We start from the raw sequence: 12,739 nt of genomic DNA, 5'->3' as shown, positions 1-12,739 counted from the left end.
AGACACATGTATTTGCCTGTCACTGACGCATAAAGGAAAATAATTATATTTAAAGGCAATTTGGTGGCAGCCGCAGCCTTCTGCAGTGTCCTTGACCGACTTATGTAGATTTTCTGCAGCTTACTGCCTGCTTTCACAGTTTTCACACATACAATTTTCGCAGCTGCTGATGCTGTTTGCCGTTTGCATTGCATTGCATTGCAGTGCACTCCCCCCAACCGCCCTGACCCTAGGCCCTCCTCCTCCTCTTCCTTTAGCTGCATTTCCCACGTCAAGCCTTAAGCCTTGGATATGTATGAATAATATTCGCACTTGCCTCGCGCCCATCTCATTAACATATTTCGAGCTATTTTCTTATTGCAAGCAGAAATATTTATGTGCTGTAAGTGAAACTGGGTGACAATGCTGCGTATGTGTTATAATTCTCTTGTGTTTGGTATTTGTGTTTGTCTGTGCGTAGGTGTGTGTGGGTGTGGGTGTGGGTGTGGGCGTGGGCGTGGCAGACCATGTGACTTACTTGAGCGTCGCTCAAGCCATTGCCATTTGCGAATGACTGTGATTACCTATGCACATTGTGGGGGCGTTGCCAAAATTAAAAGGTGTTAACTTTATGGGCCATTTGTGGGCCGAATGTTGTGAGTAATTAAAGCGTTATAAACAACTGCTTGGCTATATAATGAATAGCATATTTAAAATGCGAATTGTCGTCAAGCGGTTCTTGATTATTGTCTTAATATACAACAAGTGTTGCCTACTTTTATGGGCACACGATTCGGCACCAAAGTGTTGCCTACTTTTATGGGCACAAATAGTTGCATATGTTTTGAAGAGCTATGTAAACATTTTTATGCAGACATTTGCTTAATAACTTTGTGAATAACCATAAAACAAACTACACGCTTGCCAAGCAGCTCATTTACCGCCACGTGACATGTTCATAAAGTCGACCATTTTGTAGAACAAGTTACAAGAACAGTTTTGCCTCTTGCACACAGCGTAATCCACAAACTCCATGCCGTACACAACTACTTTTTAGCTGTGGCTTCTATACAATTCTATTAGGTGGCCGTCGTCGCACTTCGCCCCGCCAAAAACTTGTAACGGAGACTAACAAGATAAATTATGCTTACGATTTGTAAAAGCTTTAATACGCCCTAGAGCCAAATCCTAAGTGCACACAGCAGCAGCGGCAGCAGCAGCAGCATCCAGCAACAACAAGAGCAGATGCTTCAGCTTCAGCTGCTGCTGCTGTTTCGGCAGCTTCTGTTGGCTGGCTCCAAAGACAACAATGAATAAATTTAATTTTAGCTGCGGCCTACGCACCAAAACCTCAGCTTGCTTGCTGCTGTTTCTGTTGTGGTTGTTGCTCATGTTGACTAAACACCTTTGAGATTTCCAGCTATGCCTCGCCCTCTGACAGCTGTCAAGCGTGCTTTAGCTCCATGCCACCCAACCCCAGCCCCACCCTTCACCACTGCGCTGCATATCCCCGAGAGCTGCCCGAGTGCATTATAACTGCATTTTGGTTTTGATGACGTCGACAACGTTGTTGTCGTCGCCGTCGTCGTCGTCGTCATCGTCGTTGTCGTTGTCGTTGTCGTTGTCGTTGTCGTCGTCTGATTTGTAAATTATGCTTGGGCACAAGACATACACAGACACACGCAGTGGCACACTCACAGAGATTTATAATGTGGCTAAACGGGCTGTTAACTAAAACAGCATCCGCTCTCTTAATCGCAGTTCAATCAAAGAGCGCGAGAGCACAAGCTTGGGGGCAGCTTTTCACCGCGCTCATGTGACTGCCGCCAACTGAAGAGAGAGCGTGTGCCGCGACGGATGCTGCGAAAGCTTTTTGATTTTGCTGATTACGTAAATAAAAGCGAAGCGAACGACAATTTACGAAATGTGGCGAAACTGTTATAAACAATTTGAGCAGCGGCCAAGAGCAGCCGAGCCAGCGTCGACCCGCTTTTGTCGTACATAAGCTCTAGCTGATACACATACGAAATGGGGCGAGGAGCAGCAGCAGCACAGCAACAACAAAAACCCAACTGACGACAGCTAACGAGGCCTGCCTGACAGAGAGCCAAAGCGAGCCGAGAGTCATGCTTGCAAATGCAAGGCGAATTGCCGCTCGGCTCTCGCCGCACTGCGTTCGGCTTTCGGCTCTCGGCTTTGTGGCCAGCGTCAGCGTCGGTTAGTTGCTGCCTGCGCTGCGTGGTGAAAATCAGTCACAACGGGAACGTCGTCGCGAGCTGTTTGCGCGCTTCATGCACTTGTGTTTTTGTAGCGAGAGGCGAAACACAGAAAGCAAGCAAATCTAGAGCCTGGTTCCAAAATGAAGCCAACACTCGAATAACGAAAATAAAGCGTAGGAAAATTACACAAAACAAACAGTGATCGAATATAAACTAAACCTTAATCAAACGAATGCATTGAAAACATGTCTCGGTGCGACTTGGTTGGCCGTCAAGTGCGAAAAGTGCGTCAGCAGCAGTAGCAGCAGCAGCCGTAGCCATAGCCATAGCTACAGCTATAGCTACAGCTATTGCCACAGCGGGTGGCGGGCGGCAAAGAAATCAAATTACAAAACAGCAACACACACAGACACAGATACACTAACACAGCAACGGAGACAGACAGACGGACGGACAGACAGGCCGACAGACAGACAGACACACGCAGCGCTCTGAAATCGACGCAGGCTATATAATTTAGCACACAAGTTAAACGCAAAAAGCAAAAATAAGATGAGCGCAAAAAAAAATAAAATAAAGGCAAAGAAATGAAGTAAAATCGGAACAAAAACGCAGCCGCCCAAAAATGCGCGTATGTGTGTGTGCTCTGTGTGTGTGTGAGTGTGTTGTCTGCTTGCGAGCGAAAATCAAATGAGAAATGCTTCGGCCAATCGCCATTAAAACCAAATTAACAAGTGCAAAGTTTTACTCCAAATATAAAAAAAACCTACAAAAATAATAAAAAATATAAAAAGAATGAAACAAGTTAAGCTCAAAAAGTGTTGCAAAATGCCACACAGCTGTGTGGCAGTACGGGGCATTGGCAGAAATAAAAGAAAAACACGCAAATACCAACACACTTAACACACATACCAACAACAACAACAAAAGCAACAACAACAGAGACATTTAACAGCGGCCAAAGGCAGCACAAGAAAGCGAGAAGCAAAATATGAAACAAAAAAAGAAAAATATGCCAGGCTTGAGTTTTGAGTCTAGGCTGCGTTTCGCTGAATTCGTATGTTGTTGTGGCTGTGGCTGTGGCAAGCAGCTGCTGTTGTTGTTGTTATTGTTATTGTTGCTGTCGTTGCTGTTGCTGTTGCTGTTGCTGTTTGCCTATATTTTTAGCACGCGCAGCGAAAATTTAAATCGCCAACGCACAAAAAGTTTTCTGCTTGCCCTGGCTGGCTAATAAAATACATATCAACAAGCAAATGGGCGCAGAAACAACAACAGCAACAGCAACAACAACAATCGTTGTGGCATATTGAAAAGGCAGCGCCTGGTGTTGCCGTTGCCGTTGCCGTTGCAGTTGTTGATGCCAGTAACGACAGCAGCTGCAAGGATAACCAGCCAGCAACGTCATACATGTGCAAGGATATTATCAACGTCATGCCTGCCAAAGCACACACACATACACATACACACGTAGTAAAGGAGACAAAGCGAGAGCACGGGTTGGCTAAAAGGCAGTGAGAGCGAGAGCTAGCAACATTTAGTGTGGCATATTTGTGCTGCTTGACAGTTGTTTTTACTAACATTAAACGTATTTATATTTATGACTGCGTGTCTGTGTATGGCTCGTGTATGTCACGTGCCTGTGCGGGTGTGTGGTTGGGTGCTTGTACTCTGACATTAAATGCATTAAAAACATGTTGATAAATTCATTAGAATTTATTTAACTAAAAATAAATGAACAGCAACAACAACAAGACAAACACACACACACACATACACACAAACGCACATGTTGTTGGCCAGGCATAGTGACTCGATTGCTTCTGCTCCTGCTGCTGCTCTCATTAGTGCCTGTGGCTGCCCATCGAATTATGCGGAAATCTAATTTATTTGTCCCAGCAGCTAGTCAGTCCGTTGATTTCAAATTGCTGTCCAACAACAGCAACAACAACAACAATAAAAAGAAGAAAATAAACACAACATGTTCTAGGAAAGCGACTTTATGGCATGGCCGTAGAACTTTAACAAGTTGCCGAAGCCATAGCTACTTTTAGGATTTCTCCCGTAAAATTGTATTTAATATGCTTCTGGGAATATATTAAAAAGCAACAAGAAACGTTGCCTACTTTCAAGCGCTGCCCAAAACTCTTCCAGCGAATTTTCTTTTAATAAATGTTGCATACTTATCAGCGCACGATATAATATAGCTAACAGCTTCACATTCTACGCATTTCGTGTTTCGTGCTAGACAATTCATGTATAATTTACAAGTTATGTTAAGTATTAAATATGTCATACATATTTCAAATGCGAAAATGATTTATTGTACGTAGTTCGTATGCCACTAAACGCCTGTCTTATCTTTAATACTTTGAAGGCAAAGTATAAAATATTTAGAAAAGTTTTTAGAGTAAACACCAAGATACTTACGGCCTAATCAAGCATCTAGCTATCGCTACTTATCGCCGTGCCAGCTGCATAATTTAGTTATTCAATTTTAAAAACCCTCTTAACTCTCGCTTATTGCTTATATACGCCAAGGAAACTGCCAAAACTTTTGTGTTCCTAAAACAATCCAAATAATTTATTACAGTTGCCTGGATAGAAACACACACAGATGCACACTCTGATACAGTTATATAAAAATGTCATTTAAGGCTTGGGAAGAACTAAAAGTTTTGCGCGCAGAAATTAACTTTATTGTGCGAATCAAGATAAAATTGCTAAACAAATGCGCTCGAGCACCTTTTCAATTTCGGCTTGGGACTAACCCGAGCCAAGAGTTGCCAACTAGTTGAGCCTTGCCACGCACCCTCTCACTCACACGTGTCTCGCAGCATCTTAACTAAACACATGGCAACTTAAACTTATCGACAACTCGCATCTTACGGCTACAAGCTAGCCAAAAGTTGAGCACGTGCATGTGGGTGGGCATGTGAGTGTGTGTGTGTGGGTGTGTGTACGCACAGCCAACAGAAATATATAGAAACTAAGACACACTAATTCACGACTCGCAACTCTCGGCATCTTGTTGTTCGCTTGTTGTTTTTCCAGTGCAACTTCTTCAGTCTAAAAAGTAGGCTATAAAAACTATCAACACAGCTCGAGGCGCTGTGGCTCGTTGCTCAAGATTTTCAGTGTAGCTGATGCAATAGTAACAACAAACTGGCATAACATAAAAATAGGAAAAGTTATTTTTTCAAGTTTTACTCCTCAAGAAACAACAACAGCAACAGCAACAACAATAATAATAACAAAAAAACATACTGGATCATATAATCCTTTCACTTAACAAGCAAACTTTTGGCAACAGACCGAAAAACTTTGCGCATTTCTGCTGCTGCTGCTGCTGCTGCTGCTGCTAGTGGTGCTCCTACTTCAGCTGCTTTTTCAACTGCTATGCTGTGCTTTGCATAAACACAAGTCAAGAGTTGTGTGAAGGCAGTCGGGGGATACGTGGCAGGATGTGCCTTGGTGCTCCCCCACATACATGACGTAGGGAAAATTTATGCATTCGCCAGCCAGGCCAGAAAAGTATTTATGTATGCGCTTATAAATATATGCACATCTTGCTCTACCAGCTACCCACACTATTCCTCTCCTACTCTGTCGACGTGCGTGTGTGCAGATAGCCAGCAAATTTATGCTAGCAATATAACAAACAAAATATTTGCGCACCAAGAAGAGTTGTGCAAAAAGTTTTTTTCTCTAGCCGCGCCCCTTTGCCCTAGTGCCGTAAAACTTTAAAATAACACAAAAGCAAAATATGAAAAAATAAATAATGAAACTGAAATAAAATTTATTCTATTTACTTTTTTTTTGTGTATTTTTGTTTTTGGGGCAGCTGCAAGTTGAAATTTAAAAACTTGCAGAACATGCAACACGATATTCTTTTTCAATTCCTTTTTTTCATAGAGCGGGCGACTTTTTATATGCTAATTAAAGGCAGCAGACACAGATGCAAACAAACACACACACACACATACACGTACACACAGACAGACTGACTGGGCTTAGTTTTTTATGTGTGTCCTTGTGCCTAAAAAAATATATATAATATATATGCATATATATATATATACATGTATATATGTGTGTGTACCGAAATGCACACAAAAGCCTAACCCTGAAATGTGCAGCTGAAAAGACGCAAAACTTGAAGGCTGGCGCTCAGCAAAAAAGTAGGCAACAGAAAATATCAAAATAAACCAAGCCAAATGCCAAATGCCTGCGCTGAAAAGTAGGCAACACAAAATGTTGGCAACTATTTAAATGCCCAAATAACCGATAATTAATGCATTGTTCGAATTCACAACAGCAAAATAACAATAATAATACAAATTCACATAGAAATAAATCTAGAAAAATTAACGAATTCAACAAACTAGCAAAAACAACAACGCAGAGCTATTTAAAGCGCAAGCATAATTAAATTAATTGTAAATAAATGCCAAAAAAATATAAATTTATACACGCAAAAAAAAAAACCAAACGAAACCAAACACGCACGCAACAACGCACAGATAAACAGTTTATCAAACAAATAAAACAACAACAACAACAACAAATATAAAATCCAACAACGATTGTGTTCAGTACTCGTATAATTTAGCGAATTTTTGTGGTGCCATTCAGCGTTTCGCAACAAGTAAAATTAATTAATTATAGATAAATGTGTGGGACACACTCACACACACACACAAGCACACACACAGTTGTACATAAATAAATTAATAGCCGAAAAAATAAAACAACTGTTTAATAAATGACTGCATTAAATAAATGAGCTTTTAGTTTAATTAATCACTAAATAAATAACAGTAAATACACGCACATACATGTGCAGCACGTGTGTGTGTGCATGCCTCGAGTTGTGTGTGTGCGTACGCTTGCTGTAGCTGTGAAGCCATATGCATGGCAGCAACAACAACAACAACAAAGTCAACAATAATACACAAGGCAACAACAAACGCACTCTTAACAACAACAACAACAACAACAATAATAACGACAACGACAACAACATCGACAACGCTTCAGCACAACAACTTAGCCACGCGCCATTTACCATATAGCCATAGCTGCCGACGCTGTTGCTGTTGTTGTTGTGGTTGCCGCCGTTGCCGTAGTTCATTCTGGCCGCCCCAATACAACAACTTCAACAACAACAAAAGAAACAACAACAACATCAAACGAGCAACGAAACGCGCCAGCCAAACGAACCGAATAACAACAACAACAGCAGCAACGCATCGCACGAAGTCGCCGCCAGCAGCGGTGGCCTCGCTGTCGCCACCAGCACCAGCAACAGCAGCAGCAGCAACGTTGCCAACGACGGCGGCGGCGGCGGCGGCAGCAGCAATAGCACCAGCAGCAGCGTTGCCCCAGATCCCAAGAAATCCTTCTCGCTACACTGCTGTTGCGTGATCGTCGACATTACACCCGTCTCACATCCGGTGGCACGTTTGACATCAGCAACAACGGCCTCGGGAAGGGATGCGGGCGCCGGCAGCGGCGGCAGCAGCGGCAGTGGCTTGGGCCTCGGTGAAAATGTCTCACAGCTGGCGAGTCAATTGTTTCGCTTTGGCAGCAAGAAACGCACCGGCGTCTGCATCTGCAATGCCCAATGCCGTCTGCAGTCGCTCGGCGAGGGTGCAACGCTCAAGACAACGCATCACGGCTCGCTGGATCGCTTGCTCCAACAGCAGCAGCAGCAGCCGTTGCCACCGAAGCCCCAACAGCAGTCGAGCGGTGATCGCTCCATAAGTTGGGTCGTCGATGGCGGCGGCGGCGGTGCCGGAGCGCTGCTAACAGCAGCCAGTTCCGATGACAGCGATGACAAGCAGCAAAAGAAGCAGCTGGAGGACGTGCCGCCACGCCTACCAGCACGGCGTGGCTCCGGCAAGCATAGCGTACGCGAGGAATTCGAACGTGGCGTCGAGGTGGAGAAGTTCTATCATCAAATCAATGGCGACATCTTTGAGATCACGCGACGTGTGCGCGCCAAGGATGAGGATACCATGGAGCAGCGATGCATACGGCGCAAGGGCTCGGTGCGGCTCACCGAACCGCACTATGTGCGCCTGCCCGAACAGAAGCCACAGCTGCCGCCGCGGCGTCAGAAGAGCGCTGAGGAGGTAACCATGCCAAAGAGCGCGTTGCGCCAGGCGGCGCCGGAGCCACAGTTGGAGTGGTTTGATCGCAAGGCGCAACAGCGTCACTCCGCGCGCTCCGCTGAAGGCGGCCAGGTGCGCGAGGAGACCATGGAATGGCTGAAGCTGCAGAAGAGCAGTGCTGCACAGCAGCAGACGCCTGCACGCACCTCCTCCGGACCAAGCGAGATTACCGTGCTCAAGGACGAGCTGCCCGACTGGCTGCTGGAGCATTTGCCGCGGCAGCGCGAGCGTCAATCCACATCAGAGAAGCCCGTCAGCTCGGCCTATGCCAAGGCATTGGCGGAACTGCTCAAGAAGCCGCTTTCTCGCCAGAGTTCCGGTCCCTGCGAAGTATCGCTGCTGAAAACAGACATTGTCGAGTGGCTGACCAAGATGCAGTCGAGCGTGGGCAGCAAGTCGTCGCGGCGGTCGCATCATCGTCGCAACGGCAGCAGCGGCGCAGCGCCGCGTTCCAACTCGCAGGAGGATCAGGCCACAGAGCATGCAACGCTGCAGCGGAAACGCCACTCGCTGGGCCACAGCGACGAGGAGCAGCTGCAGCATCGCCAGCCGCGGCAGCAGCAACAGTTGCCCACACTCGACTGGATTGCGTATCCGTTGCACAAGCTGCAATCGCTGGGCAAACAGCCACCGCCCTCTCAGCCGGTGCCGACGACGACGGTGCCGAGTGGTTATGATGTTCCCGTGGCTTCCACCCACACGCCGCTGTGCCAGGAGCAGCGACGGCGCGAGGAGCGCTCAAGGGAGAGACGGCTGCGCCACTCGGCCAGCGAGGTTGTGAGCAGTGCAGCGCCATCGGCCAGCACGAGCGCACAGCTAGAGCGCCTGGAGCGACTGTATGCCAAGCCGCACAAGGAGCGCTATCAGTATGTGCCCAAGATAACGCAGCCGCCCAAAGAAGCCATCGCAACCAGCACGCCCATTAGCTCCGGCAAGTCCAAGCGCGAGCGTTCGCGTCGCCATCAGACTCAACGCTCTGCCACCGTGACGGACATGTCCGCTCAACGCTCGAGCGGCAGCGGCAGTCACAAGCGCAAATCCTCGAGTGCGGAGCGTGCGCCACGCTCCCGTTCGCCATCGCCCTGCACAGATCCCGCCTGCCCGCTGCTGCCCATTTGCACAGATCCGCACTGCCGTTATCAGGAATGCCAGCGTCGACGCTGCCTGACCTCGTCTGCCAGCTCGGTGAATCTGGCGCGGCACCAGCAGCTGGCCCAGGTGCAGCTGCATGCGGTGCCCGCCCATTTGGTGGGCGGCTCAGATGCCACAACGCCTTCAACGACGGCCACACCACCACCACCACCGCCAGCAGCTGTTGCGGCGCCCATACCGGAGCGCCGACTGGTCATCTGCCATGAGTGCCGGTCGTGTGCGCCGTTGCTCAGCTGCCAGAATCGCAAATGCCTCAATGCCGCCAAGTGCAACTCACTGCCTCGCTGTGCCGCCGACTTTAATCGGCTGCGCACCTCACTCGCCCAGCCGCCGGCGACACTGGATGACATTGAGCCGGCGCCACTTGACTTGGAACAGCAGCAGCTGCCGTTGCTGCCGCCTGCCTCGCCCACACGCCACATGCAACACTATCGCAGCAACTCGCAGCCGAACACGTTGCAGCGCGGCGACTCGACTGCCTCCAGCTGCGGCCTGGCCACAAACCTTGGCTGGCTGGAGCCAGTGCCGCTGCAGTCCTCCAACGGGCATCTTCATCACGTGCTCAACGGCAACGGCAAGCTAATGAAGTCCGCCTCGGCCGCATCCCTGAACTCGCGTCGCCGCCGCCACAAGACCGTGCACTTTGGCGAGAATCTGCTGCGCGAGGTGTGCCAGAATCGCAAGCTCATCAAGAAGGAGCAAGTGCCATCGGGCTCGGCGCCCATGCAGGCCAACATACAGATGCTCTACAATTTTGTGGAGGGTGTGTTGAGCGCTTGGGTGGACGACGATGAGGATCATGTGCGTTCGGGCGCCGAATCGGAGCCCGAACATGGCCTGGTCGCCCTGCAACCCATACATCGTTGCAATCGGCTGCGCTATCAGTGCATTCGGCGTGTCGTCGAGGAGGCGGCCGACCTGCAGGGCACCCTCAAGCTGGGCAACTCACGGTATCGCCATCGCCACTGGCGCAGCACCGCCAAGCAGTGCAACGAAATGTTCCTTCGCAAGGTAAAAAAACAGCAATTTGAAAGTTTGGGTAAATAAGCGATTAGGGGTATTCCCTTGAATAATATTTGAAGCGTAAATGTAATTTATGCAACAGTTATTTTAAAATGTGTATTAGGGGTATTCCCTTAACAGAAAATCGCATTATTAAATATATATTTTAAATATTCTTTAACTAAATAACTTTTCCAACAGCTTTTATTGACTATATTGAAAGTATTTGATATAAACAATAAAGGTATTCCCTCGGCATACCAAATTATATTATATTAAATTTATTAACTTTGCATCTAAGAAATATGTATGTATGAAGTATTTGCTTTAAATTTGCTGTAAACCTGAAATTTCCTTAATTATCTCAGCTCTTTTGTATTTAGTGCTTAGACACACACAGAAGTTAAATAGATTAGTTGCTTCTTTGGCAGTTGAAAATGCTGAATGAAATTTGCTACGAGCTGCTTTAACTTTGAGCTTTGCTTGAAAATCCTGTGTTGTGGCTCGTTTCTCGGCTGCTAGAGTCTTTGTTGCTACCATCAAATGACTTAAATGTATTGTCGCAACGCTTCCCTTGGCTGCTGCTGCTGCTGCTGCTGCTACTGCTTACAGCTGCTGTTCGTTTGTCTGTCAGTCTGCCTGCTACAAATTCATTTTGGTTGCCTAACAAAACGTTGATCAAAGCCAAAAGCATCCTTTTCACGCTAGAGCTACTGCAAGGCAGCTCCGACTACGACTCCGGCTATGGCGCCAGCTCCTGCCTGGCTGCTCACAAAGGAGGCTGGCAATAAATTAAAGCATTAGCCCCAGCCGAAAAAGCTCTTAACACAGAGCACACACGCACGCTCATACGCACGTACCCGGCCAACAAAAGGGGCGGGGCAACAGGGGCGTGGCGCTGGACGTATTTTCATTTACCGTTCGTATTTAGTTTTTGGATAATGAATAGCATTGATTGCAATTCACATGAATCACAGTGATAAAAGCATACGTACTTTGTGGACTTTGCCCAATGGGCGTGGCAGCTCCAAAGCACTTGTATCTGGTAACTACTAGTTACTTGTATCTATGGCAACAACGATGCAGCACTGCAGCTCTTTGTACGTTCGCTTGACCAATGGCAGAGCATAGAAGCAACACACACACACATACAATTCACACAGAGTGCATTCAGTATGGGTAGATACACACACACATACACACACAGACACCCACCCCACTGCACACCTGAAGAAATTTGCAGATAAGCATACAACTGACTGAGTTTGAATGAGGCATTAGCTGAATAACCGATAGTTGGCCAAACGCGCTGCATATTAATTAATTGGCAGATCAACGGGCAGCATATTGAATCACGATATGGAAAAGCTAACGCTGCGCCAGTGTTAGGGACTTCCATGCTAATGTCTGAAATAGATATCATGCCACATGCTCTTCAGTTTCAATTGAATCTAGTTCAGTGTGTACTGAAAGGGAATTTGTTTGAGAGTTGCGTTCGTGCTTGTGGATATAATCAGTAGCTCAATGAAATAAGTGTTTGAAAGGGCGGGGCGGCTGCAGAGAGGGAGAAGCCGAGGCAGATGGGGGAGTAGAGACTGACAGACAGAGAACAATAAATGCTTAATAAATTGAAGAAAATTGCTTATGTGAAGCTGAAGCAAGTATTCGCTTGCCTTTTTGATATTAATTAAATAAAGACGACGACTCCTATTTCATATGTTCATTAGAAAGTGGCTTGATTCAATTTACAGCTGCAATTATTTAAATCCATTTCACAATGCACTCGCTCTCAGCAGCGCTTAGCTTTGGTAATTGAATTAAATGCACTTTTCAAGCAAGAGAATTTTGCTTTGATTAAATTATATATATATTACTCAAGCATTAATCATAGCCGACGCGAATCTGTCACGCATTGTTCCGTCTTGAGCTCTGCAATTGGCTCACTTAGCAGCGCCCACAAGCCCTTCCTAATTTTGATTGATCTGCTGCTAAAACAGCGCTACCACGTGCCCCGTCTCTGCCGCTTCAGCGCTGCACAAAGCAATTAATGCCAAGCAACGCTCAGTGCACACATTTAATCAAATGCGAATGACATGACATATACCCGTGTCCCGAATCCACCTGCTCTACCCTCTCTCACTCCCTCTGCATCTTTCTCTTGCTCTCGCTGCAGCTGGAGTATTTCCGTTTTAATCATTGCTAAAATCCGTCTTA

General features: G+C 46.8%; 1 protein-coding gene across 16 annotated transcripts in view; it reads left to right on the top strand.

The window, feature by feature from the left end:
* The window catches only part of LOC111597752, an 85,494-nt gene that overhangs the window by 23,638 nt on the left and 49,117 nt on the right, over positions 1-12,739 (top strand). For 5 of the 16 annotated variants that reach the window (XM_030225977.1, XM_030225975.1, XM_030225981.1 and 2 more), the window contains exon 1: positions 7,381-10,534. The exons of 10 other annotated variants lie outside the window; for them this stretch is intronic. In XM_030225977.1, coding sequence (XP_030081837.1) covers positions 8,216-10,534 — 2,319 coding nt within the window. In that variant the 5' untranslated portion in view covers positions 7,381-8,215. Of the gene's footprint in view, positions 1-7,182; positions 10,535-12,739 lie in introns of those variants that run through there. One more of the 16 variants, XM_030225971.1, reaches the window with a different exon arrangement.

This window comes from Drosophila hydei, unplaced genomic scaffold, assembly GCF_003285905.1.
Source record: "Drosophila hydei strain 15085-1641.00,03,60 unplaced genomic scaffold, DhydRS2 tig00000001-arrow-pilon, whole genome shotgun sequence".
Classification (NCBI taxonomy): Eukaryota; Metazoa; Arthropoda; class Insecta; order Diptera; family Drosophilidae; genus Drosophila; species Drosophila hydei.
This window is presented reverse-complemented; position numbering and strand designations above follow the sequence as displayed.